This window comes from Festucalex cinctus, chromosome 4 (genome assembly GCF_051991245.1).
Source record: "Festucalex cinctus isolate MCC-2025b chromosome 4, RoL_Fcin_1.0, whole genome shotgun sequence".
NCBI lineage: Eukaryota > Metazoa > Chordata > Actinopteri > Syngnathiformes > Syngnathidae > Festucalex > Festucalex cinctus.
The window spans coordinates 26,876,597-26,901,550 of record NC_135414.1 but is presented as its reverse complement, the minus strand read 5'-3'; the positions used below and the strand labels follow the sequence as shown (position 1 = coordinate 26,901,550).

Below are 24,954 nucleotides of genomic sequence, written 5' to 3'. Positions count from 1 at the left end.
ACACAGAACCGACTCAAATCTTGTGATGACGCTTAGCCATCATTGGCTGCACGTGATCATGCTACATTGCTTGGCGTATCTGTGCTATTTTATATTTTTGTAAGCACATTTTGCTCTGTCGAAAAGAAAAAAAAAAAGAAATATCTGCAATAGGAAATCACATGTATAACAGGGGTGTTCCACAGGGTTCATTTCTGGAGCCTCTGCTATTTTCAATTAATTTGCTGCCCCTGGGTTCCTTCTGAAGAAAATTGCGTTGGTTGTTTTGAAGTGCTCTATAAATATCATTTGGCTCAAATGACTGATTGGCAACACGTTAGCCCTATGAAAGTAATTGGAGAATTCGTCATGATTCCACACTTTTCACAACCGATATCCTTTAACTGTGCGAGTATAAAAAGGCAGCAGTATGAAATATATTCTAATCAGTGAATTTATCAGGTATAGCGCAGAGGCGGCTAGACCTCATCTAAAAAGATCTCATTAGTGTCGCCCGACTCATGGACTTACCTTCCCTCCTACCTTCGTAATATACATGCACTTCCTGAGCTGAGTCATGATTTTGCCAAAAAAATAACAGTCTATAGGCCTGACAGCATGAGGACAGTGAGGTAATAAACGAGGCCCGTTATCTTCAGCCCATTAAGAGTTCCTTGTGAAAATAAACTACTCGAAGATGGAAGACGGGCAGCGCGATGAAGAGAGAGTGCGCGGGAAGGACGGCAAGTTACGACTCCTTGTGATAACGGATGTCAAAGAAAGCAAGAAGGGTGCAGGTTGACAGCAGTTGACTGTCTTTGCTTCATATCACTCGCCTCTCTCATTATCTGCTATTTATTGGCTAATGAGTACAATTAAGCCTTTTTTTTCCCCACGGTCGCATTCAGTCGAACACGTAACCCAGACAACGTCACATCTGTTTGCTGCAGATGTACGCCGTGATAGTATAATAGAGCTTTTCACCTCATTATATATATATATATATATATATATTAGGGGTGTTAAAAAAAAATCGATTCGGCGATATATCGCGATACTACATCGCGCGATTCTCGAATCGATTCAATAATCGGCAGAATCGATTTTTTTTTTTTTTTTTTTTTTTTTTTTTTTTTTTTTTTTTTTTTTTTAGGATTCACACCTTGAGCATGGAAGAATGTTATATGAACGGCACATTAAGCCTTAATATTTTTATTTTAATGCTGTTCAAATGTGAAACAGATTGCAAGCTGTTTGTGTACAGTGGCTCACGGTTATAAGCCTCAAGTTTTAGATAAATATATTCATACAAATCTTACAGTGTACATGTACAAATTTACTGATAGTATTTTCTAAATTTGAATGGAAAAAAATCGCAACAATCGACTTATAAATTCGTATCGGGATTAATCGGTATCGAATCGTGACCATTCGTATCGGGATTAATCGGTATCGAATCGAATCGTGACCTGTGAATCGTGATACGAATCGAATCGTCAGGTACTAGGCAATTCACACCCCTAATATATATATATATATATATATATATATATATATATATATACACACCTGAGTAGGCTTTTATGTTAATGAAATACACTTACTACACTTTACTGTTTACGATAAAAAGGTATTGTCTAAAATCTTACAAAAAAATTTGTGTGAAATTCATGTTGTAAATAAGCTTGTGTACTGGAAAGTTTCATTGTTAAATAATTCTGCTTCCTGTTTGCCTCCGCAATTCAGACTCAAATTCAAGACTTGAATTGGAATTTAGGGGTCATTCTCAATTCAATTCGGAATTTCGTACAGCGTGGCATATACAATATTTTTATTATTTATGCCACAAAAATAATCTGTTGTTTCTGTAAGTAGTCATTTGACCAATAAACACCAGTGAGTCCATTCTGTTAAGCCATATTGAGCTGTAACTTTTCCTTCACCACAATTTTGTCTTTCCATTATTAAGATAGAAATTCACTTTGGTTTCATAGAGTTAAAAAAAAAAATATTCCAGGATGTTGGAGGCATATTTAAATTCTCATCCTAATTTCCTTGCTAAATTTATTCATTTTTTTATTTTTTTATTTTTTTGTGTGTACCAATCACTGCTATTGTCCAAATATACTGACGCAACTAAACCGTTTTTTATTTTTAGATGAAACTTTTTGTTTTGTTAGTAACTCTTTCATAAGTCCCATTTTGTGCCTTTTTGAAGTTACGAAAGCTTCATTATATTCAATTTTCCATCCTTTGATATTACACTGTGATTTCAAATAAAGCGCTTGGGTCCCGGACGTCAAATGCAATGCAATTATGCATGTTTATTCGTGAAAACATAATCAACTATCGTTTCTCTCAGGTGAAAAATCATCTCTAAAATGTCAGCCCCATTTGAAATGAAATACATGTTTTATTTTTGTAGACTCTAAAAGGTTACCGCATTTGATGCTTTTTTTGTTTTTTCTCCCTGAAAATGTATCACAACTCACATTATTCCATTCAGATTGTTACAAGGTGTTTGTGGGCTCTGAATTGTGTACGTGTTCTACACGTAATTCTTCTCACATGCAAATCCGAGTATTAACATGTAGCAAATAGTCTTTGTCTGCATTTGCCCTGTTGCCTTTCGTTTTCATGTGTTCCTTTCCGTCTTCCCGCGTAACCTTTACGGCTGCGCTCCCGTTTCTACTTGTGGCGGTTAGTTTGTGTGTGTTTCCGCGTGAGTGTGTAGCTTGTCTGTAGTGTATATGTCTCAGTGTGCATGACAGTGAGTCCACCTCAGGGAGCGGTATAGTGTGTGCTTTGTGTGTGGTCTATATTTAGGCACTTCTCAAACAGAATGCATCTTGGGAAAAGGTACAAGTTCAACCAAGTGAGTATGATTCTTTCTTTTAAGCCTCTTTTTTTCCTCCCCCTTTCCACTACTCTTTTTTTTTAATTTTTTTTTATTCCTCATTCCTAATATTCCCACTTGACTAATCCTCTCATTAGTATTTTTTCTTCTTGGTCTCCTGGTGTTCCGCCGAGGAATGGGTTTTTGAAGTAATACCGTTAATAGCTTACCGGGGAAGTTAACAACCAATTATTGGTCTTTTTTTTTTTTTTTTTTTTTTTACGGAGGTGTTATGTAATATTACAGTGTGGATTTCTTCCACAGCACTGCAAGTTGAATCATTTGGTTAGCTTGTCTGACTCGCAATCATAATTTATGGGTTTGAATTTCCACACTGTCCTTTCTGATGTGTACTATATGTGTTTGCAATGTATCCTTGCTTTTGTCCATTAACTCATTCACTCCCAACCATTTTCACTTGTGTTTTCCTGGATTTTGACAGATTTTTCAAGGCCCGTGAAATATTATGTTCTATTGCTATAAAAATATGGAACTTACCAAAAGAGAGATTAAAGTCTCTTCTTTTATCAGGGAAAAAAAAAAAAGTATATTCCTATCTGTTTCCGCTGTGCAGCAATTAGCAATAGAACATGGCTAAGTTTCATCGTTTTTCACAATTCTGCTTAGAACTGGGGAAATCAGCTTGTTTTAACATGGCCTGGTTGATCTCTTATACTCTGCTGCCACTCAACCATTTTCTGCAGTAGAGAGACTGCATCAAAGCCTTCTCTATGCTCTGGCATTAAAAAAAACAAACAAACAAAAAACGTATAAGTACGTCTTTGGGACACTTAAAACATTTAACATATGACGTATTTATACGTTTTTGGGAGCTAATGAGTTAATAAAGTTTCCACCTAGTTTTTAATGCATTAAGTGACCGTTCTCGTAACTCAAGACACCTGAATCTGAGATCATCTTTCCCCATTGAACGGAATGAAAATGCCATTAATTTAGTCCAACCTCAGAGAAAAAAATAAAAAAAAATGTTTGTAATGTTTTTAACAAGTGAAATAGTATTCTATAATATTGTAGAAGAACATTATCGCATAATTCAAGGATTCTTGCCATATTTTTTTTGCTTCTATTCGATGGATATTATGCTGCTCAGTATAATACAGACTTGAATATATATGCCATACCCTGCAGAAATATTAATCATTGTTTTCAAAATAAAAACATCACGTGCCCATAAGTATTTCTTTAGTATTCATCTTTATGTGTAATTAAAAAAAAAAAAAAGGTATTCATTAGCCCATCTAAGACATTTTAATTATGTGTTAGAATTAAGCTAATGGATTTAAGACAAATTTGCGTGGTTGTTTGAAACATCCAAAGTGTATTTCTCTCTTTGCTTTATTTTTAGTTTGGCAGTAAACCTCAAATTAAATTTAAAAAAAAAAGAATTTTATTTATTTTATTTTTTTGCCAAGTCTTATCAGCAGCTCCTGTTAGACAGTAAACCTCAAATTATATTAATAATAATTAAAAAAAACTTTTTTGCCAAGTCTTATCAGCAGCTCCTGTTTTGCAATATGACTATGATCAAAATAATAAAATAAAAATGTAAAATAAATAAATAAATAAATAAAACCAATCTGATGAGTTCCATTAAATCTCATTAACATTGTGTCACGACTATAAAATAACAAAACACGATTGATATGGATGTTAGAGTGATTATGATTTTTTTTCTTTTTTTTTTGACAAACAATACTTTGAGTTTAGTTTGAAAAATAGTTGCATCTCATGGTGTTTATTGCATTTGGTATTCTGTCCCTGCCCTCTACTTTTCTCTGCAAGCCCTCCTCTCGCCTTTCTCTCTCAGCCAGAAAAGTGTTTGGTATTCTCCGATTGTCTGCCCCTCGCTCCTTTCCTCTCCACTCTGCTCTGCTGCTCAGCTCCCTCTTTGCTCTTTTTTTTTTTTTTTTTTTTTTTTACTCCTCTTCTCCCAACACCTTTCCTCGTATGCATCATGATGCATTATCTTCCTTCTCACTGCCTCTCCCTCGTCTTCCTCGCCTCACCCCGCAACCTGCTTTTTAGCATCCTCCGTTTCCCTTTAAAGAGTACACGCAGCAGCGTTCATCCCTGCTAATGTGTTGTCGATCCGTCCCGTGACTGGTTGTTATTCTATGGTGCAAGGCGCACGTGCTCTTCTCATATACATTGCCCGTGCGCCTTATTATGCATCCCCTGCATTTAATTTTCTGCTTCATCTGCCTCAAGCCAAGCATTCACTTTATGCTTATACAAACTCATAATCATGTGAAAACATGCATGTGCCCGGTTGCTCAGCGATGCGCAGATGAACTTGAATGCAGAAATGCACGATCGGGAATTTCTGGCTACACAAAGAAAATGAAAGTGCTCAGTGATGTGTATTTTTGAAGATATTAAATTGGGAAAGCAAGTGATGTGACTGATGGATGAGGTTTTGAATGTGGCTTTGGATTTGAGGTAAAATCGCATTTGAAAGGAAAGCAATTGAATGCAAACAATTGTTTGACTAATAGAGATGCACGATAGCTGTTTTTTTTTTTTTCTACTGATAACTGCCTGCTTCTCCACACCAATCGATAATGATTAGTGTTGATACCGTTTTTTCGCTCCCGATACCGAAACCGATACCCAGCTTTGCAGTATCGGCCGATACCGATACCATACCGATACTTAAGGTTTTTTTTTCCTCAACATGAAAAAGCTGTCCTGCCATTGGTTCAGAGCATTCAAGGGCCAATAGGATATCTTAGATCGGTATGCAGTGAACATGTCACATACCAGTGAATGTCGTGCACCAGCAAAGACACAAGATGCTGCATCCAAAATCCTATATTAGCGTTGGAATTAATGGTATCGGCATGTTACTTGGGAGTAGTCACTGATACCGATACCACTGTTTTAATGCAGTATCGGTATCGGAACAACACTAATAATGTTCTATTTTTTTATACATGTATATGTATTTTTGTTTTTGTTTAAATACACGCTTAACAATGCCCTGCGATTGGCTGGCAACCATTCCGGGGTGTACCCCGCCTACTGCCCAAAGCCAGCTGAGATAGGCTCCAGCAACCCCACGACCCTTATGAGGAATAAGCGGTCAAGAAAATGGATGGATGGATGGATGGATTACTACATCTGTAGGGTTACATGTAGGGATGTTCGATACCACTTTTTTTCAGACCGATACCGATACTCAGACCCTCAGTACTCACCGATACCAACTGCCGATACCAGTAGTACATTTTGACAAATAAAAAAAATCACTAAAACATATTTTTAAACAAATATATTTCCTTTAATTTTGACACAAAAAAAAACAGCACAGTCACTCTTCAATAGTCTTAACGCTCAAAATAAAACACAAAAATGCTCTTTTAGGTTAAGATTCACAATTTTGAAGTATTTCCAAACCGGTGACGTTTTGGTGAAAAACTGCTGCAAGCTAGCGCCACTTACAGGCAAGGAGGACTCACTTAACGGCTTCCCCCTCTGCCATCGGTCGCTTGTACTTGTCTGCGTCACGAGTACTCGAGTACTTGAAAAAAGGCTGGTATCGGCCCGATACCGAGACCTCGTATCGGTACTCGCCCATCCCCTAGTTCCATGTATTTTAGTATTCTAGTCTATCAAACCAATGCCAATGTTCTTTATGTTCAATCATCCTAATTTTATCAAATATTTGCATATCCATATAAAATTAATGCTGGGTTAAAGAACAATTAATACACAAGATTAAATAAGGCATTTCGCTCACTAAACTACCAGCTATTTTTTTTCTTTTTTATTCATCAACAATCAACTGACCAAAATTAATTGGCTAAATGTTTAATTAATGATCAAATAATCATTTTTTTCCCCTAGCTTTAGCAACAGTATAATAGGCACTGTTGATTAAGCTTGCAACCTGAAAATACTTTGTTATAAAATGTTCAGCTCTGTTGTCTATCAGTGATGCGCAGCCCTCTTATTAGCTCTTGACTAAGACCTGACGCAGGAGAATAACCTCAATTTGAAATTTGCCAAGGGAGGGATGCCCAGGATGTCAGATTGGATATAGATAGTTTTTGGAAGCAAGTCTCAGCCTGAACTTGATAATAAGACTCTTCCCTTGGATGGGAGTCGTGTGTTAAAGATTTAAGGTGTGAGACAGAGCCAGAGTTAGAAAGCCAGTGAGTGAAAGCCAAAGGGGGAAAAAAAAAACAGAATGCATGCAGTGAGAAGAAGAAACGAGTGCAGCTGAAAAATGGCGGAAAGCAAACACTTTGTTTCACCAAGATTTCCACACTGATTTGATGAACTTTGCTTATCAGAGAGAGAAACACAAAGGATGGAATGGGGACACAGATATGAGAAACGCTTATCTCTGCCCTCCAATTCCCATGGAGGCTATTACAGTTTAGTCAAACAAGTGGAACAAGGGAACAATCACAAAAAAATACCTAAACTTCAAACATTTGACTTGTATATATTAACTCATTTGCTCCCAATAACGTGTAAATACGTTTTTTTAATGTTCTAAGCGTCCCAAAGACGTATTTATAAGTTGTTGGTTTTTTTTGTTTTGTTTTTTTATGCTAGAGCATACAGAAGGCTTTGATTCAGCCTCTCAACTGCAAAGAACAGTTGCAGAAATGGTAGTTATTACACAAACGGCCAGCAGGTGACAGCAGAGCAAAGGAGACCATGTAGAAAAAAAGCTCAATTACTTACAATTTTAAAGAGATTTGTGAAAACTGATGAAACTTAGCTCTCTTCTAAAACGGAGACAGATAGAAACATACTTTTTTTTTTCCCTGATGAAAGAAGAGACTTTAATCTTTCTTTTGATATGTTCCATGCTTTTATAGCAATAGAACACAATATTCTGTGGGCCTTGCAAAATTAGTCAAAATCCAGTAAAACAGTCGGGAGTGAACGGGATTGCTTCTGTGAAAATGGCTGGGAGTGAATGAGTTAAAAGCAATAATGTGGTGATGGAATTACAACGTGACTGCCATCACATGATATATTTAATGATCATCAACTTTAACATGAGTATTAGCCAATTTGCCTCGTTGCTATTTTTACAATGTCCAGTCGAAGTTAGACCTTGGCCTAACATATCCAGCGTGTGTCTGTGTGACTTTGAAAACACTATTTCCGGAAGAATATTACACGGGAAAATCAATAGTATCACAGCATCTGTAGCCTCACATAATCGCCTTCATGCATCATCAACTTAAGTGTTTAACGACAAGCGCGGCATTCCACTCATCCGAGCGAGGGACCGGAGGTTCAGCGCTCCTTTTTAAAGTAGGGCCAGTGGCATCACAAGGCGGAATCGAAGTCCTGTGGTTCTGAATCAATGAACCGACCTTGAACCTGATCACCAGGCCATGAATAAGACATTATCGTTTTCCTATCCAGTCATTTTCACATGGAGGACCGACGCACTTCAGTGCCTGCATTGTCAATACATATAAGAAATTGATGTCATCTGATGTAAACATCATCGATGGCCACGTTTTTTTTTTTTGTTTTTTTTTTGCCTTCCTATGAATGTCACACAAACAGCAGAATGAATTAATTACACTTAATAAGCTTCCCTATTTTCAACACAAGATGCAGAGCTCCCTTTTGATATTCAGTACGGAGCTATAAATAAATCATGTGGTACTACTACGCTTTGTGAGAATCTTAGAAGGGTAATTGGACCAATTAATGTTTTACACTGAATGCATTTGAATTCCCGCTCAGAAGAGTTGATTGCTCAAGGTGCATTTTCAGGAGGTGCTCCGGCAATGAGAAATTCTCTGGTGATTGGAAAAATGTTTTTAATATTAAATGCAAGAGGTCATATTTTATAGCAGTAAGACTCTATCTTCTTGGGAACGATGTGATGTGGGTTGAAAACAAACATTCAGGGTTTTTTTTTTTTTTTTTTTACAGGAGATAAAGTCCCCAGCCACAGCTTAAGATACTTTAGGTACCACGCCCCTCACTGCACCAGTCTCAAACTCTCAAACATGGCAATCGTGCAATTTTGAAAGTGCATACTCATGCTAAATTTTCACAGAGAACACTCGCCAGTTTCAGCAAAATAGCAGTGCTAGCAATGATAAGCTAGCATTAGCACTGTAAACAAGCCAATCTTACCCACGACTGCTATGTTAGAATGCAATGTATGTCTTTCACATGGCGAAAAATTGGGCGCGTCTCAATTTTCGTGGCAGAGCAACACAAATCTGCACTCTCAGGATTTGTTGTGCCTTACTGGGTGTTCCGGGGAACACAGCTGTCACACCTCCTGCAATTTGGTGACAGAAAATATCAAGTATATTCAACAGATCATTTTACGAAAGCCCAATTCACACTGGCTGCAGAACGGACGCGGTGCATTTTCCGTACGCCGCCCGTACGGACGCCGCAAGGACAGAACGCATTCAAGTCTACGTGTCAATTCACACCAGCTGCAGTGCGGTCCGGAACGACTGTGGCGATGCGGAAGGGTTCCGCAAGCGTTCTATTTTTTCCAGACGCTGCATGCGGAATTTCATGAAGCTGAAGAAATGACACGAGCCGGACAGGAAATCGGGTGTCTCGCCTTAAGGTAAATACGGTATATTTCAAAATAAAACCGTTTGCGAACTCGTTTTTTTTTTTTTTTTTTTTTTCTGGGAGGGAAGCTAGCATGACATCAGTCGGACATTTAAGATAAAAAATAAATAAATAAATAAATGAAATGAGCTCAGAATAAATTAAACATGACAAAATGACACTTTTTAAACACAAAACGTACTTACCCATGGTAGAAGTCCTAGAAATAATTTCCAAAAATATATATTGATGTGACAACAGGCAAGCGTGTCTATTGTTTACAAATAGAAATAGGCCTCTCTCTATACTTGGTTATTGCGTGAACCCCACGTGATCTTGTAGTCTGTCAGGAGCAGATTTCCGGACACGAAACGCAAGCGGTGTGAATTGCAGTCCTTGCGCAAGCCGTACGGAAAACGCACCGCGTCCTTTCCGCAGCCAGTGTGAATTGGGCTTAATACAATCATGATTAGACAATTTTAACCAATGTTATTATTTTTTTTATTTATTTTTATTCTGAAAACTCCCTCCTTAAGCGTGGTTATAATATTTCAGATATAGAACTGTTACCCCTGAGCAAGGTACCTCAATTTTCTAACTGGGTACTGGAAGTTATCCACTGCCCCAGTGAGTTACACATGATTGGACAATGTTCCCGGTTCATTTTTCGCAGCCTCACTGTTTCACAGATTTTTTTTTTAGTGCAATTCTGCACGCATTTTTTTTTTTTTTTTTTTTTAACTCAACGCTTTAAGAACAGGCATTGTTGAAGCGTGTAAATTTTACATCAGTAAATTAATAAGAAGTAGGCAGGTAAATAAATAAATATTTTTTTAATGAATGTTTGAACATTGAGATTGTTTTGAGATTGTTTCAACAGACAGAAATGTGAGAAAATGTATATGTATCTATAAAGAAAAGTTTATAATGTGTGTAGGGAGGGCTTTTACAGCCTTAAAACATTTAGAATAAATGTAAAAAAAAAAATAATAATGTTGTTATTTCGCGGATTTCACTTGATGTGGGTATTTTTTGGAACGTAACCCCAGCAATAAATAAGGGAACACCGTACATTACTGCTGTGATGGATGCATTGCAGAAGTTACAATTCATGCATGAATGGAAATGACAATGAAAATAGTCCTGAAAACAAAGTGTGACTGGTTTCATGATATAAACTTTTCAGACCTTTATTCTTGTCCATAAAAACAGCACTGTGAAATATGAAAAAAAAATGCTCGGTCACGTATTGTCCTATTGGTCCAAACAGTCAAAAAATAAAAAATAAAAAAATAAAAAACTAGCAGAAAATGCTGATTGATTTCACTATTTTGTCAGCAGACAAGGTTGATGACCACTTTATCGCTCTTGCTACAGGTAAGTGAGAGAGAGAGAGAGAGTTGGCACAGACTCAAAAGGTAGTGTGGCTTCACCTTTGGCCTAACACACAAATGCACACCCGCGCACACACACACACACAGTTGGACGGTTGACATTGCAGCCTTGATCGATGTAACCGACAACTACCGGCAACAGAAACAACAGTTACGTGACACGCCCCCCCCCCCCCCCCCCCCCCCCCGTGCACGCCGTCCTACTGTGTCGCAGTCGATACGGTTTAATGTTGCAAGTGTCCGCCAACACAGCCGGATATATACACACACAGTTCGACAAATATGTAGCGGGATCTGATCATCAAAGTTGTCAAATCCCTTTGTACTTTTCCCCCCTCAGGTTTAACGATCTGTTTGCGCCAAGAAACGCCCCCTGCTGACTCCGCTGGCATGGAAAACAATTTTAGACTCAGTGTCCAGAATACTTGAACAGCAAAAGCAGCAGCGGAGTTGAGTGTGTTTATTTAACCAACTATGACTGAATTTACAATACATGCTTCAGCTGACACAAGTTCCAATTTTATGCTGCCAACCATTTCAGATATACGTGGCATGGATAGCGTAAGGCAGATATTGTTATTTTTGCTGACTATTCTGACCCGTCCAGCGATTATTTTCCCCAATAAAGTGACTATTGACAATGCCGTCCTCATGTTAGCAACATTCTTATTTCCTGCACAGAAGAGGGATTAAGGGGATTTTCCCTGATAATGATTTGGGAGTTCCAACTAGAAAGCACACATTTGGAGCTTAGACTCAAAATGTCAGCACACTAAAAATATAGTGGGTGAATGATGTGTTCTGGAAACATTTCTCTTTGTGAATGTTGACTAAGTGGTAATATCTTACAGTGGTGCCCTGAGATCCAATTTTCAAATTGATATTATCAGAAACATGCAATGAGCAATACACCTTGGACTGCTCACAACACCATCTCTGAATGGGAACGGAACCCATTTCTTGCATGATGTCATGACTGGGTCATGCCAAGGTTAAGATTGGGTCATGCAAGGGCATGACAGTGTTATGTTTGGGTCATGCAAGGGTTATGTTTGGGTCATGGTACTGTCATGACTGGGTCATGCCAGAGCTATCTTTGGGTCATGTAAGGGTTATGTTTTGGTCATGACCGCCTGGTCAAGTGTCTGTTTTGAACTGAGGTCAAGGGTTATGTTTGGGTTATGCAAGGGTTATGTTTGGGTCATGACAGTGTGGTCAAGTGTCTGTTTTAAACTGATGTAACCAGCATCTTGTTTCAGCTGGTAAGATGCTATGTGATGTCAGAAGCTATGTGATGTCAAGAATCTTTAATCTCTTTATCTGGTCAACAGCCAATCAGATAATTCCATGTCAGTCCTGTTACCCACTAGCCACAACCAATCAGATCGATTCGCTGTTTATATAAGCATGTTTATTACCTTTGTTCCTCTGTGCAACTCCGCCCATGTTAGCTTAGCGTCTCATAGCGTACATTCTTGTTGTTTCTCGTCTAGTCAAGTTTGTTCCACGCCTCTCGATGTTATGCGAATAAAGAGTTAAAATCTTGTGTCTGCGTTTTTTGGGGGATCCTAATCCAGAACATAACACATGACACTACTATTTAAAACAAAAGAAAAGGATTATGACATAAAAAGCAATGGGACCGTAAGAAGTTTAAGAACCAAGACAGTCTCCAGAGAGGCATCCTGGGCGTAACTATTCTAAACAAACAGAACATAAAAATGGGAGCAAAATTACAGTATACATTATCGCAGTAATAGTGCCATTGGGACCACTCATGGGCAGATATTTGCCATCTCTACATAATGTAAGATCATATTTAGTTTGCAGCATTTGAGTAGCCGCAGGTAGTACTTTACACTTGATGTGATCTGAGGGACTTGGTAGGTGCTGCTATTTTGGTAAACAACGTTCAAATGGGCTCAGCAGTAGACTCTTGAAAATATATTTTCTATATATTATATATTATTATTATTATATTATTATATTATAATTATATTATACATTACGTCAGTATTTGTTGCTCATAACGATATGTCGTTGTTGTTTATAACCATGTTATTTGCACAATGACAAAATGAATAAATATTGAAATATTGAATATTGAAAAACATTGGAAAGTGAATTCAGAGAGTTGTTTGCATAGTGAAACTGCTGAAAATGTGAAAAGACTGAAATTAGAACTCATTGGACGAGACAGCAGACACCTGCTTGATTTTTCACAATTTTGAAGCATCATATATTTGTGGTTATTTATTTATTTATTTATTTTATCACTCAAATTTGCCAAGCATTTTTTTTCTGTGTCAAAATTTAATGTGTACCTTATTTTATTATTGTTTTTTTTTTCTCATATATGATATGCATGGAAGCGTGTTCTCATCTGCTCGCATACATCAAAGCACTGATCATAACCATCATATGACGTTTGCAGCAAACCACTTCAAAGAGTTAACAACATATTTGTACAGATGACCGCTTGCATCGCAGCGCACACCCCTTCCAATATTCCCTCAATGAGCTAATCAAGAGCAAGTCCAAATGAATTTATTTTCCCTCACGCAGATGGCGGCGGTGCTGCTGCTGACAAATCGACAAGCTTAATAATTCTCCTGCCTAATGAAGGTTGTCGCCATTGTGAATCGTTAAAAGCTTGACATAGAAAAGTCGCATTAAACTGCACCAAGTAGTTAAAGAATGTTTGGAAGAAGCCGGGGCAATAATTGCGGCACCTTTAGACTATGTAGATAAGAATGTAATGTTTGTGATCATTTTGATGTTTGCACACAAGAAGATGCGGTTATGCATGAAAAAAAAATCTCAGTTTAAAATTTGTAATAGAAAATGGACAATGTTTTAAATTTTTTTGATTGACAGTACTGTCATGGACAGGAAGCAAACGTTAAAGGTCAAAGCGCCTTTTGTCATCCTCAGAAGAGGGGAACAATCACCAACTGAAATGTCACACAAAGTCAAAAAGCACAAAACATTTCAACAATTCTTTCCAGCTGTTTATTATTGTGCTACAAGTGATGAAGTGAAGTTGACATGAATGTGTTTTGTTTGGGGTCAAGTGTCTGATTTGAACTGATGCAATCAATCAGCATGTAACCAGCAACTCGTTTCAACTGATAAGAAGCTATGTGAAGTCAGAAGCTATGTGATGTCAGGAATCTTGAATCTCTTTATCTGGTCAACAGCCAATCAGATAATTCCATGTCAGTCCTGTTAGCCACATGTCTGGCCTCAGCCTATCAGATCCATTCGCAGTCTATATAAGTCAGACAGAGAAGTGTGCCGAATTATTCCTCTGTCCGTCTGGCCACCAGCTCATCTGTTCCTCTGCCCAACCTAGTTCCATGCCTCTGGTTCCATGATGCCTTCTTCGTTGTTTCTGGTCCAGTCAAGTTAGTTCCACGCCTCTTGATGTTATGCGAATAAAGTGTTAGAATCTTATTTGTGTCTGCATTTTTGGGATCCAACCCCAGAACATAACAGTCGTCATGTTGCAGTATTCAGAGTCATGGCCAAATGTTTTGGAAATTAATTCCATTTTCAGCTTGAATCAATGTTTGAACACAACTGCAATATAAACAGAACTGCAAAGTGACCAATATCAACCCAAGTGAGCAGTGGCATTATTTAGGCCATTATTAATTATTATTAGTTCCTCATTTACCGACTAGATTCAGCGAAATGCATACAAAGAAAGAAACCGATTGAGACTGAGGAAGAACCACAGTCAGGTGATCTTTGGGATTCATGACAACAATCCGAATTCCACAATAGCAGAGAGCATATTTAAATATTAAAATTTTAATAATTGATGCCTCGAGGCACGGCAGACTGGAGACTATAGCTTGAATAAAATAACACTGTAGCATGTGACACTATTACAAAATACCTTCCTAAGAAAACCGAAATCAAAGCCCCTCCTTTAAATATGGTTTTGTCTCTCTGCCAGCATCCCATATGGCAAAACATGCATTTAAGTACTGCAGTCTTCTGAAATGATTATTCCCTTCCCTTTGAGATTGGTAAAGATGAAAGTGTGCATAATAAAAACCACCAAGAAAAGTATCTGGCTGGAATCTTCAGAAAAAACTACAGACGAAAAGCTTGTTTCATGCGTAACAACATGTCGAAGGACCCAAATTCCCACAACAGGAAACTGCGATCCTTTTGCATTCAGGAGTCGTGACTGTGCGAGGCGCTTGCCAGTATTGGTGCAAAGCTGTACATCAAGACAGCAAGATTTGGAAGCTGTTTCGAGTACGTATTTATGAGTCCATACTCGTGAAAGAAAGAAAATAATACTATAATGAATAATGGGTGGAAATAAAACTACATAATAGACTAAAGTACTCAATTCTAGCGTTTTTAGTTTTCTAAAAACACTTCCCATGTAAAACCCATTAAAAACAATTTAAAACAATAGTAGAGCTTTTTTTTTTCTTCTTTTTTTTAAATCAGCCCACAAGCAAACTGAAAGTGAAATGCACCAACAAAATTATTGACGATTTGTACTTAATATCATGCAGCTTTGTTCTAATACTTGTATAAAATGAGAACAATAAAATGTCCTTCATGGAAATGCCAAATTAATCACATTTAGCCATTTAAACAGCTCTTAATGCATGTTGGCCAATTAGACACGTTAAAAGCCATTATTTGGGAATTAATTACTATTATCGTTCTTAATGTAGTTAGGAAGAACACAATAATTGTGCACATTATCTTTCTCTATAAGAGGTAATATGATACGAAATTAAATAGTGACTCAGCATAGTGGGGCTAGTGGTTAGCACATCTGCCTCACGGTTCTGTCGTTAGGGATTCAAATATCGACTGTGACACTTCTATGTGGAGTTTTTGTTTCTTTAGCTTCATAAAGTCTTCATAAAGTGTGAATGTGAATTGTTGTTTGTCTATATGAGCCCCAAGAACGCCCGGCGACCAGTCCGGGGTGTATCCTGCCTCTTGCCGGGATGAGTCCCGTGACCTCAAAGCCGTATAGAAAATGGATGGAGTGATAAGTTGTGAGCCATTTAAAACTCTTTTGGTCCATTTGGGAATCTGCAAAGATTCGTCCTGTGTGTGAGAACAGCTTTTAAATTAGCAGCAGCACAAATAATGTTGCAAGTTGTACAATATTTCCTCAGTGTGGGACAGTCCTGGCGCTGCCTTTGCACTTTTTTTTTTTACGTAGTAGCACTTAACAAATGCTCAGGGGGAGTTCTGGCACTGGTCCTTGTTGCTAAGCGACAATTTGAAACTCATTTGAAGAGAGGCAATCTTTTACTAAAGGTATAAATATTTATATGTTTTAGTATTTGGCTCCATGAAAGGCAAAACAAGTGTTTAATTTTCCAGATTGAACTTGGAAAAACAGTTGAGAGGGACATGACGCAACACATCAACATTACTAATATACACGACAGTATTACCGTTATCTCTATTTTTAACTTTCCAAGCGTTTTATTTTAAAAGAAAGAGCTGAGGGAGATGGGAAGATTGCATGTGACACAAATCCCCATTGGATCTTTGTGCCATTACATCAGGATACAAAATTGCTGCTACTATTATGTTTGATGTTGATAATGATGATGATGTTCACGGCATTTACCCCCCCTCTGATCTATTAATATTGAGTTTTCGCCCTAATGTCTGATTACAGACAGATACAATCCCCTCTGCGCGTCTCCATGCTTCCCTCATGTTCCCAGCCATCCCCCTTCTCATTTTGAACGTCTCCATTCACACCTCTCTCCCACTGCTCTCCTCTGGCTTCGGGGCCAAATTAATTGATGATTATCTTGTCTTTGCAGGGCTGCTTTGCAAACTTGGCTTTTTATCAGTGAGGGATTGCTTTCCATTACTTATGGTTTCATTTAAGGCACTCGTCCTTACGCTGTATCTCCTCCACTACCACCAGACTATGTACCTCTCTGAGGCTTTTTTTCTATTAGCGGTGTGTGAACACGGCTAATTCAGTTTGGTCTCCTTCCAAAACATGACGGACTTGTTTAACTTTAGTCGAAATGTCAAGCTTTGAAAGGCACTCAGTCGAGTTGGAAAATGGTGACTGCAATATCAATGTGCAAAATTCCTGGTAAAAGAGTTTATATACAATATTTTATTCACAGTGTTAAATATATAAAAGTGAAAGGATATTAGGAAGGCGGGCAAACATTCTTAAAAAAAAATATATATATATATATATACTATGCTGATACTCCAAATAGTTCAGGAACAGCTTCAAACTTACTTTGCACCTCGGCAAAATTTCCCGAATGAGATTGAAGGGCCAAAACATGCCTTTGAAAATTAAACAGCACTAAGTAAAACTAGCCAGCAGAGGGTGCTAGAACTGCACGAATGGAAATCAACCTGACATTCTTTTAACAGATTGCTGCTCTTTGATACTGTGACGTGACGACGACAATATTGTGGCAGTTTTAACATTGCGACATCTCGATATTGTTACATCCCTATATAATAAATAATAACGCATCAGATTTACATTGGACTAAGTACAGAGGTGGGTAGAGTAGCCAAACATTGTACTCAAGTAAGACTGGGGTTACTTCAAAATAATATTACTCAAATAAAAGTAAAAAGTAGTCATTAAAAAATTTACTCAAGTAGTAGTAAAAACGTATTCGCTGAAAAGAATAGTCAAGTACTGAGTAACTGCTACACATATATATATATATATATATATATATATCGTATGGACGGTCACTTTAGTTTCTCTTTGATATTTGGAGCTCATTATTCATAGATGAACTCCTGTTATACAAGCGCGTGTCTCCAAAAGGTCAGGTTGAACCTTTGAGCGCCGACAGACACGCCAATATGAAACAGTGTTGCTGCTTGTGTACTGGTTTGGTAACTGACGCACACCTCGGTGCAGCAATGAAAACCACACCCAAGCAAATATGACAAGATAGCCTTACATTTACACTGTGTAAACACTCACACCGGCTCCAACTGATACCGAGGAGACCAAGACAGCAGCGGCGAGCTGCGAGTCGCCCACACAGAATCATTAACATGGGCAGCTTTTCTCATAAATCACCAGCAGAGCCCCGGCTCACTTGCATCCTCCACCCGGGGAAAATATAGCCTATTCAACATGAGATGTTGCCCTCTGATCCGAGGACTGGCACCAACACCAAAGTCAATGTATGTCTCACTCTTTTTTTTTTTTTTTTCTTCATCTCAGGCAAACACAGGAGGATTGCAAAAATGATTTGCTTAAATTTCGAGTCATTTGCAATGGCGTTGAACTGCAAAATATTGACAGGGAAAATGATTGCCAGTCGGGTACCTGGTGATCATAGTAATGGGGCGGGAGGTGAGTATTCACTAGGCTCATGTCATCCGATGACTCGAACCACACACCAGCATACTGGCTCATTATCCCTGTCCTGTCATGTCTTATTTGCTCTTTGTTGTGTCCCTTCCTCACAGGGTATCTTCTCAGTTCACATGTAGATAAAAAAAATAAGTCCTCGGTTATTATTGTTGTTTTCGTCTCCTATTTCCTGTTATTATTCTTTGCTGTTTTGTTTTTTGTTTTTTTTTGCTCGTTTCCTCTCTGTCAGTTCCCTCTCAAACCTCATTCTGTCCAACTGCATTACCAATAAACATCGATCTCAATACAAATATCAAAAGAGGGAGTATCAAACTCTGCTTTTGTTCAGCAAAACTATTCTGGTATAAAAAGACGTGAAGATCTACCATACTGTTTAGAGTTTAGACCAAAAAAAAAAAAAAGAAACATAATAGAAACATCTCAAACTATGATGTGGTACAGATAAACATGGATGCAACCACAAACCTAAATCACTCATAGTAGGGCTGCACGATATTGGAAAAACATGCGATATGCGATATACTTGCTGAACATAGCGATATCGATATTATTGTGATATTTAACATGTACCTAAAGAAATTACATTTTTATTATCTAATGAAAGAAAAACATTTTTAACGCGGCAAAATAAGCAACCTTAATGTAATCTTAGTTAATTAATTGTAATTATGTCTGAATAATTTTAAACTATTGGATGGCGATGCACATTTTAGTTAGCATATGACTGGTCAAATTCATATAAAAAGCATAAAATTCCATATAAAACTTATTGCATGCCTTTGTGATATGCATATTGCAAGGGCCAATATCGCGATATCGATATTTTTTCGATATATTGTGCAGCCCTAACTCATAGGGAATTTAGCCTCTTCATTTTTATTACCACAAAAATAGTTTCCTGGATGCTATTATATTGTGCCAGGTGTGCCTAATATTGTGGCCAGTGCAGCCATATTGACTGTGGTATTAACTGCAGGTGACACATTGTCCCCATCTTCAATAATCGCACAAAATGCGCAACTCGATTCGACCAATTTCCACACGGAATTCAAACGTGGTCTTACCTTCGTAGACGGCTTTGAAGCCCTGTGCACTGACGGCGAAATCGGTGGTAAACCACAAGGCTAATATAGATCCAGTGCTGACTATAGGAGAAGGCAGCAAGAACCCCGACAACCTACAAAACACAGAGAAAAAAAAAATGGTGAAAATTATTTTCAAAACAGCAAGCAAGCTCACTCCAGAAAACAATTTGAAAATCTTTGAAGTAGATACCAGTGGTCGCCAACCTGGTATAAACTATTTGGGTTTGTCTACTTCAGGGGTGTCCAAACTACAGCCCGGGGGCCATTTGCGGCCCGCCGTCCACTTTTCAGTGGCCCGCGACATATGCTAAAAAAATGGCATTTGACTCAGTTCAAATAAAATAAACAAAACAAAAATGTTTGGAGATGGTCAAAGTAAGAAGGGAGGGTATAGAAAAACAGGTGCCATTAAAAGTTTATTTTAGTTATCTAAAACTAATGAAAAAAACAAAAACAAAAAAACAATATTGTTACTGAAATAAAATAAAAACGAAAATGCTTTTTAAAAAAACGAAAACTAATTGAAACTACATTTTATGTTTACAAAACGAACTGAAAAATAACTTTAATTATAGAATAAATGTCCTTCCTTTTAGTCTTTGGTAATTAATTTCATGCATGAGTCTTTGGGGGTGATTTTAAATGTGATTTTTAGTAGATTTATTTTGATATAAACCGGAATAATGCCGTTTGAAAGTATGTCACGCAGCAGTGACGTCATCTAGGAGCAGCCAATAGAAAAGCACCAAAAGATGACATCGCTCCCATGCTGTTTTATTTAAATATTGCACACAATATAAATGTTTTAAAACTAAAACTAATACTGAAACTAACAAACTAAACTAAAACTAAGCATTTTTTAAAGAACTAAACTAATAAAAACTAAAAGAACCACCCTGAAAACTAATAAGAACTAAAATGAAAAATTCCCAAACTATAATAACCCGACTGCCATATTACAAATAAATTGGTTTATATACTGTAGCATTTTTCTAAATATGCAAAAGCACAAATCAAATTATTTGTACAATTTTTCGGACTAAACACAATTTCTCTTCATAACATTATGTGGCCCTTGCATCCTTCTGATTTTCTGTATGTGGCCCTCAAATGAAAAAGTTTGGACACCCCTGGTTTACTTGTTGACATTGTGCTTAATCCCAAGCCTGACATCTGTGCTGTCCGTTCCACCAAGACCTTTTTTCTTCGTTCGCCACCTTTAAGGCTTCGGCCTCCTGCTGTTTGCTTTGAAAAACTGAACACTAAAATCTGTTAGCCACCCCTGACATGCACACAAATAAACAGTAATTAAAGGAGTTTGCATTTAACATTGAGTTGCACTGCTTAATGATGCTACAAATCCAATCTCTGATACAAAAATATGAGTTTTAGCCTGTAATGGAATCTGTAATGGCCATCTGAAGATTAATAGAGGGGTAACGACTGAACGATTGGGGGAGCAGGAAGGGGACAGACAATTCATAGATAAGAAACAACAAAACTGAGAGGGCTGAAACTGCCTGGATAATGATGCAAAATTAATGTACAGTCAATGAAAAATGTTTTGTGGAGAACTAAAGTCAAAACATATTAATATGGAAGAAATTGTACGCAACCAAACCATTCAAATGCAATAGCAGGTTCCATGACAAACGCAAATGAAAACATTGTACATTGAAATTACATTGGAACCGGAATAAAAAACGAATATGGAATGATAATGTATGAGGTGGAATGTTGTTGAAAGATATGGACTTATGTTGAATGGTATTGAATGACTTGGAATCATATTGAATATTTTAAACGGTATAGAAGGATCATGAATGGTAGTGGTGAAAATGTGCAATATGTTGGTGAAAAATGTGGAATGAGAATGATATGGAATGACATTGAAAAATACAAAAGACATATATGGAATCATATTTAATTGTAACTATTAGAAAAATATGAAAATGTGAAACGTGTGGGTGAAAAATATGGAAAGATATCAAAAGACAATAAATGATGTGGAATGATATGAAATTCTGTTTAATTATATTAGGATAAATAATAATGTGTGGTATGAATGAAACATGGAATTTGTGGTATATTGGAAATTTTGAAAAATTTTCCTGAGGTGAATTGAATGAGCTCAACATTTTTCTAATGTAGAATGAGAACAAATGATTGAATGTGTCACTGGAAATGAATGGGGAATTTTTGGGTAAAAAAAATGTTGAATTATTATGAAATGTGGAAAAATGTACAATATTGAATCGGAACAATATGACTAACTTTTAAATTGATGTAGATTTTTTTGGGATGGAAAAAATATGAACTTGTGGGAAAACTGTGAATGTTTGGAATGACAAAAAAAAAAACATGAATTTTTGGAAAGCAAATAATGCTCAGCTTTGAACTGGTTGTATAATAATTATGTTTTGTGCTCTTATATGAATTACACTGCTGACTAGTAGTAGCGGTGCAATAAGCACCTGCAAATCTGACAAACAGTTCCCAGATATGGAGCACTTCAAGTATTTTGGTTGTCAAATGATCTCTGTTGATCGACGGTAAACTGCAATCATTGCTACTTTTCCTCTAAGTAGTAAAGTGCATGAGTGACGGTGAAGACACAATTGACTGAAATTAGTTTCCCTTTAAAGATGAGGAGCGTAACCATTTAAAAAGGAGGTGGGAATAAGCCTGCTAATTATAAATGCATTACAAAGATCCCGTTGAAGGGATTCCCGACTGAATATTCTGAAATGGCCACGAGAAGCTAAATAAACCTTGCAGAATGCATTTGATCTTTCATGCAAGCAGATTGATTTGTGCTTGTGTTGCAGTCGCCAAGCAAAACACTGACAAGTATTGCATTGCATTAAATTAGAAGTAGTTGTTGGAATGATCATAAAGAGCATAATGAGGATAAAAATTCCCCCTAAAATATATGCATCAAGCTCATTTCCGACAAGCGGTATGTATAGAAAATGGATGATAAAGTGATTCTTTTTTTTTTTTTTTTTTTTTTTTTTTTTTTTTTTTTTTTTTAGGACAGTGCTGTAAAAAAAACAACACGCATACACATTTAACCCACATTTTGAAGCGGCCCTCTTAACTCATTTGCTCCCAATAACGTGTAAATAAGTTTTGTTTGGGTTTTTTTTTACGTCTTAAGAGTCCCAAAGACGTATTTATATGTTTTTTTTGTTTTTGTTTTTTTTATGCTACAGCATACAGAAGGCTTTGATGCAGCCTCTCAACTGCAAAGAACGGTTGCAGAAATGGTAGTTATTACACAAACGGCCAGCAGGTGGCAGCAGAGCAAAGGAGATCAACCAATTACTTCCAATTTTAAATAGATTTGTGAAAACTGATGAAACTTAGCTCTCTTCTAATGCTAACAGATAGAAACATACTCTTTTTTTTTTCCTGATGAAAAAAGAAACTTTAATCTTTCTTCTGATAGGTTCCATGCTTTTATAGCAATCGAACACAATATTCTGTGGGCCTTGCAAAATCAGTTAAAATCCAGTAAAACGAGCGAACGGGATTGTTTCTGTGAAAATGGCTGGGAGTGAATGAGTTAAGGAGTGTATCATTGAGAGCAAAAGGGTCCTCATTATCTCCCAAGGTCCACACAACAACAACAACAACAAGTTCTACAGCTTTACGGCTAACTTTGACAAAGATAGGTGTGTCTCCTTGAACTTAACTGACATTAAAATATAGGCTTGGTATTAGCAAAGAGTGAAAGGTGGAAGCTGGGCTGGCTGGGATTGTAAAGCAGAAAATATGTTTGTTTATATACACTATTAGTATGGCTTTTTTTTTCCACTGAATGAGTAGTAGCAAGCATAATTAATGTTTCTTCATCGTGATGGATGGCACATTATTATGGAGCATGAACAAAGATCAGCTACGCTTTAATAAAAAAAAAATTTTGGGTATTTTTTTTTTTCATGCATTAACTGTTTTGACATCGTGTCATGGTTTGTACATACAGTTCTAATATGTACACAACAGAGAAGAGAACATTGCATGCAAGTTTCAATGAGGGCCAAAACCTGATAAAATATAGGTAAGTAAAAATCATTCCAACCAATGTTTTGCTGAAAGACAAAAAAATAAAATGTGCAAATCACAAAAATATAAAGGAAAATAAGCCAAATTATGCCATTACACTTGTAATTTAAATGTCAATAGAATAAAATATGTGATAATAATTGCATCATCATACACTGTGAATTGATTTGGTCCACAAAGAGCTGGCAAGAGTAACCAAGACAACCTCTGCAAAAGTACATACAGGGACAATGAGAACAATACAAGTCATCAATCCAAAAGTAACATAGAGCTCTATGAAAAAAAGAACAGCGGGGAAAAAGAAAAGAAAAGAATGATTTGGCCTCAAAGCAAGGACAAAGGGACAGACAAAGAAAGTAATGGAGGAGCTTGTGGAAAGCAACAAACAAAAAGATAAATGGAAACGGGGTTAAGTGAGGAGATGGAGGAAAAAATGCACTAAGGTCACAGGGCCAAGAGAAGAGAAATGTGTGATGGGATGGACAGACGGAATGTCTGGCATCATTTTGTTCAGTTGTTCAGTACATAACCATTTGTTGATCAATTTACACAATTGTAAAGCTTTAACAAACAATAAAGAAAAATGTCAAGTAATTGTGTCAGTGTGCATTGTGTGCACAATTCGAAAATTCAAATATCCAGAAGAAATCATCCATCAATCCTTTATCTACCACTGATTTAGTCGGGTCACGAGTCGGGAGTCGTTGTCTGTTCCCTCACCTAGGACCTGTTTGTCTTAACCCTTCCAGGGGCTTAAAGTCCCAGAAAGACAAAACGCTCCACCACAATATGGTGACGGCTTAGGGATGGGGCAGAATAAATCAGTTTTTTTTACTTTTTAAGTTGCATTTATGCCACCGAAAGGGTGACCTTTTGCAACAAAAAGCTGTCAACCTCATTGCACTATTCAAGTCTGCTTTTTGTATAATTTCCAAAGTTATTGTAAGTTTTTATTTAAATAGTAAATTAGGGCCACTTCATGCTTAATTACTGTTCAAGAGTCATGGCTTCAGAGAAAAGCATAAATGCTCCCCTACCATTTAGACTGGTTATAGTTTTTTAGCACAAGACTTAAAAAAAAAAATAAAAAATAAAAAAAATCATCACAAAAAGACCAAAAAAGTGAAATAACATCAAACATGAATTTATGTAAAACCACGCTTCTGGTGTTTTTTTATGGCTTAACTGGGATTGTGTTTGTTTCAATTGGTACTTTTGGAGCTATTCTGAAATTCTGTGAACTTTTATTATTTCTCAATCGAAAGGAAACCTGGGTTTACTTTTCTTCTATCAAACAGAAAAAGTTAATAATCCCAAATATGTGCAACAAAGTGCTTCTTTGCATGGGTTAATCAACTCTAGGGGTTCATTGAGTCACTCTCAGGGGTTCAGCAGAGGTCAAGACACAGCTAATACCCCCCCACTTGGCCACCATTGGCTGCGGGTGATCATGCTACATTGCTTTTGGCCCTCTGCACTCAGTAGTCGACTTGTGGCTGTTGTGACGGTACATCATGTGATTTATTTATTATAATAATAATTTAATGCCATTGTAAATACAATAACACA

The 24,954-nt window shown here is 37.1% G+C and overlaps 1 protein-coding gene across 1 annotated transcript in view; it reads right to left on the bottom strand.

Moving 5' to 3' along the window:
* Window positions 1-24,954, bottom strand: part of LOC144017967 (CUB and sushi domain-containing protein 1-like) — a 454,419-nt gene that overhangs the window by 242,202 nt on the left and 187,263 nt on the right. Inside the window, exon 4 of the mRNA XM_077519995.1 lies at window positions 19,297-19,409. Within this exon, the coding sequence (XP_077376121.1) occupies window positions 19,297-19,409 (113 nt within the window). The remainder of the gene's footprint in view (window positions 1-19,296; window positions 19,410-24,954) is intronic.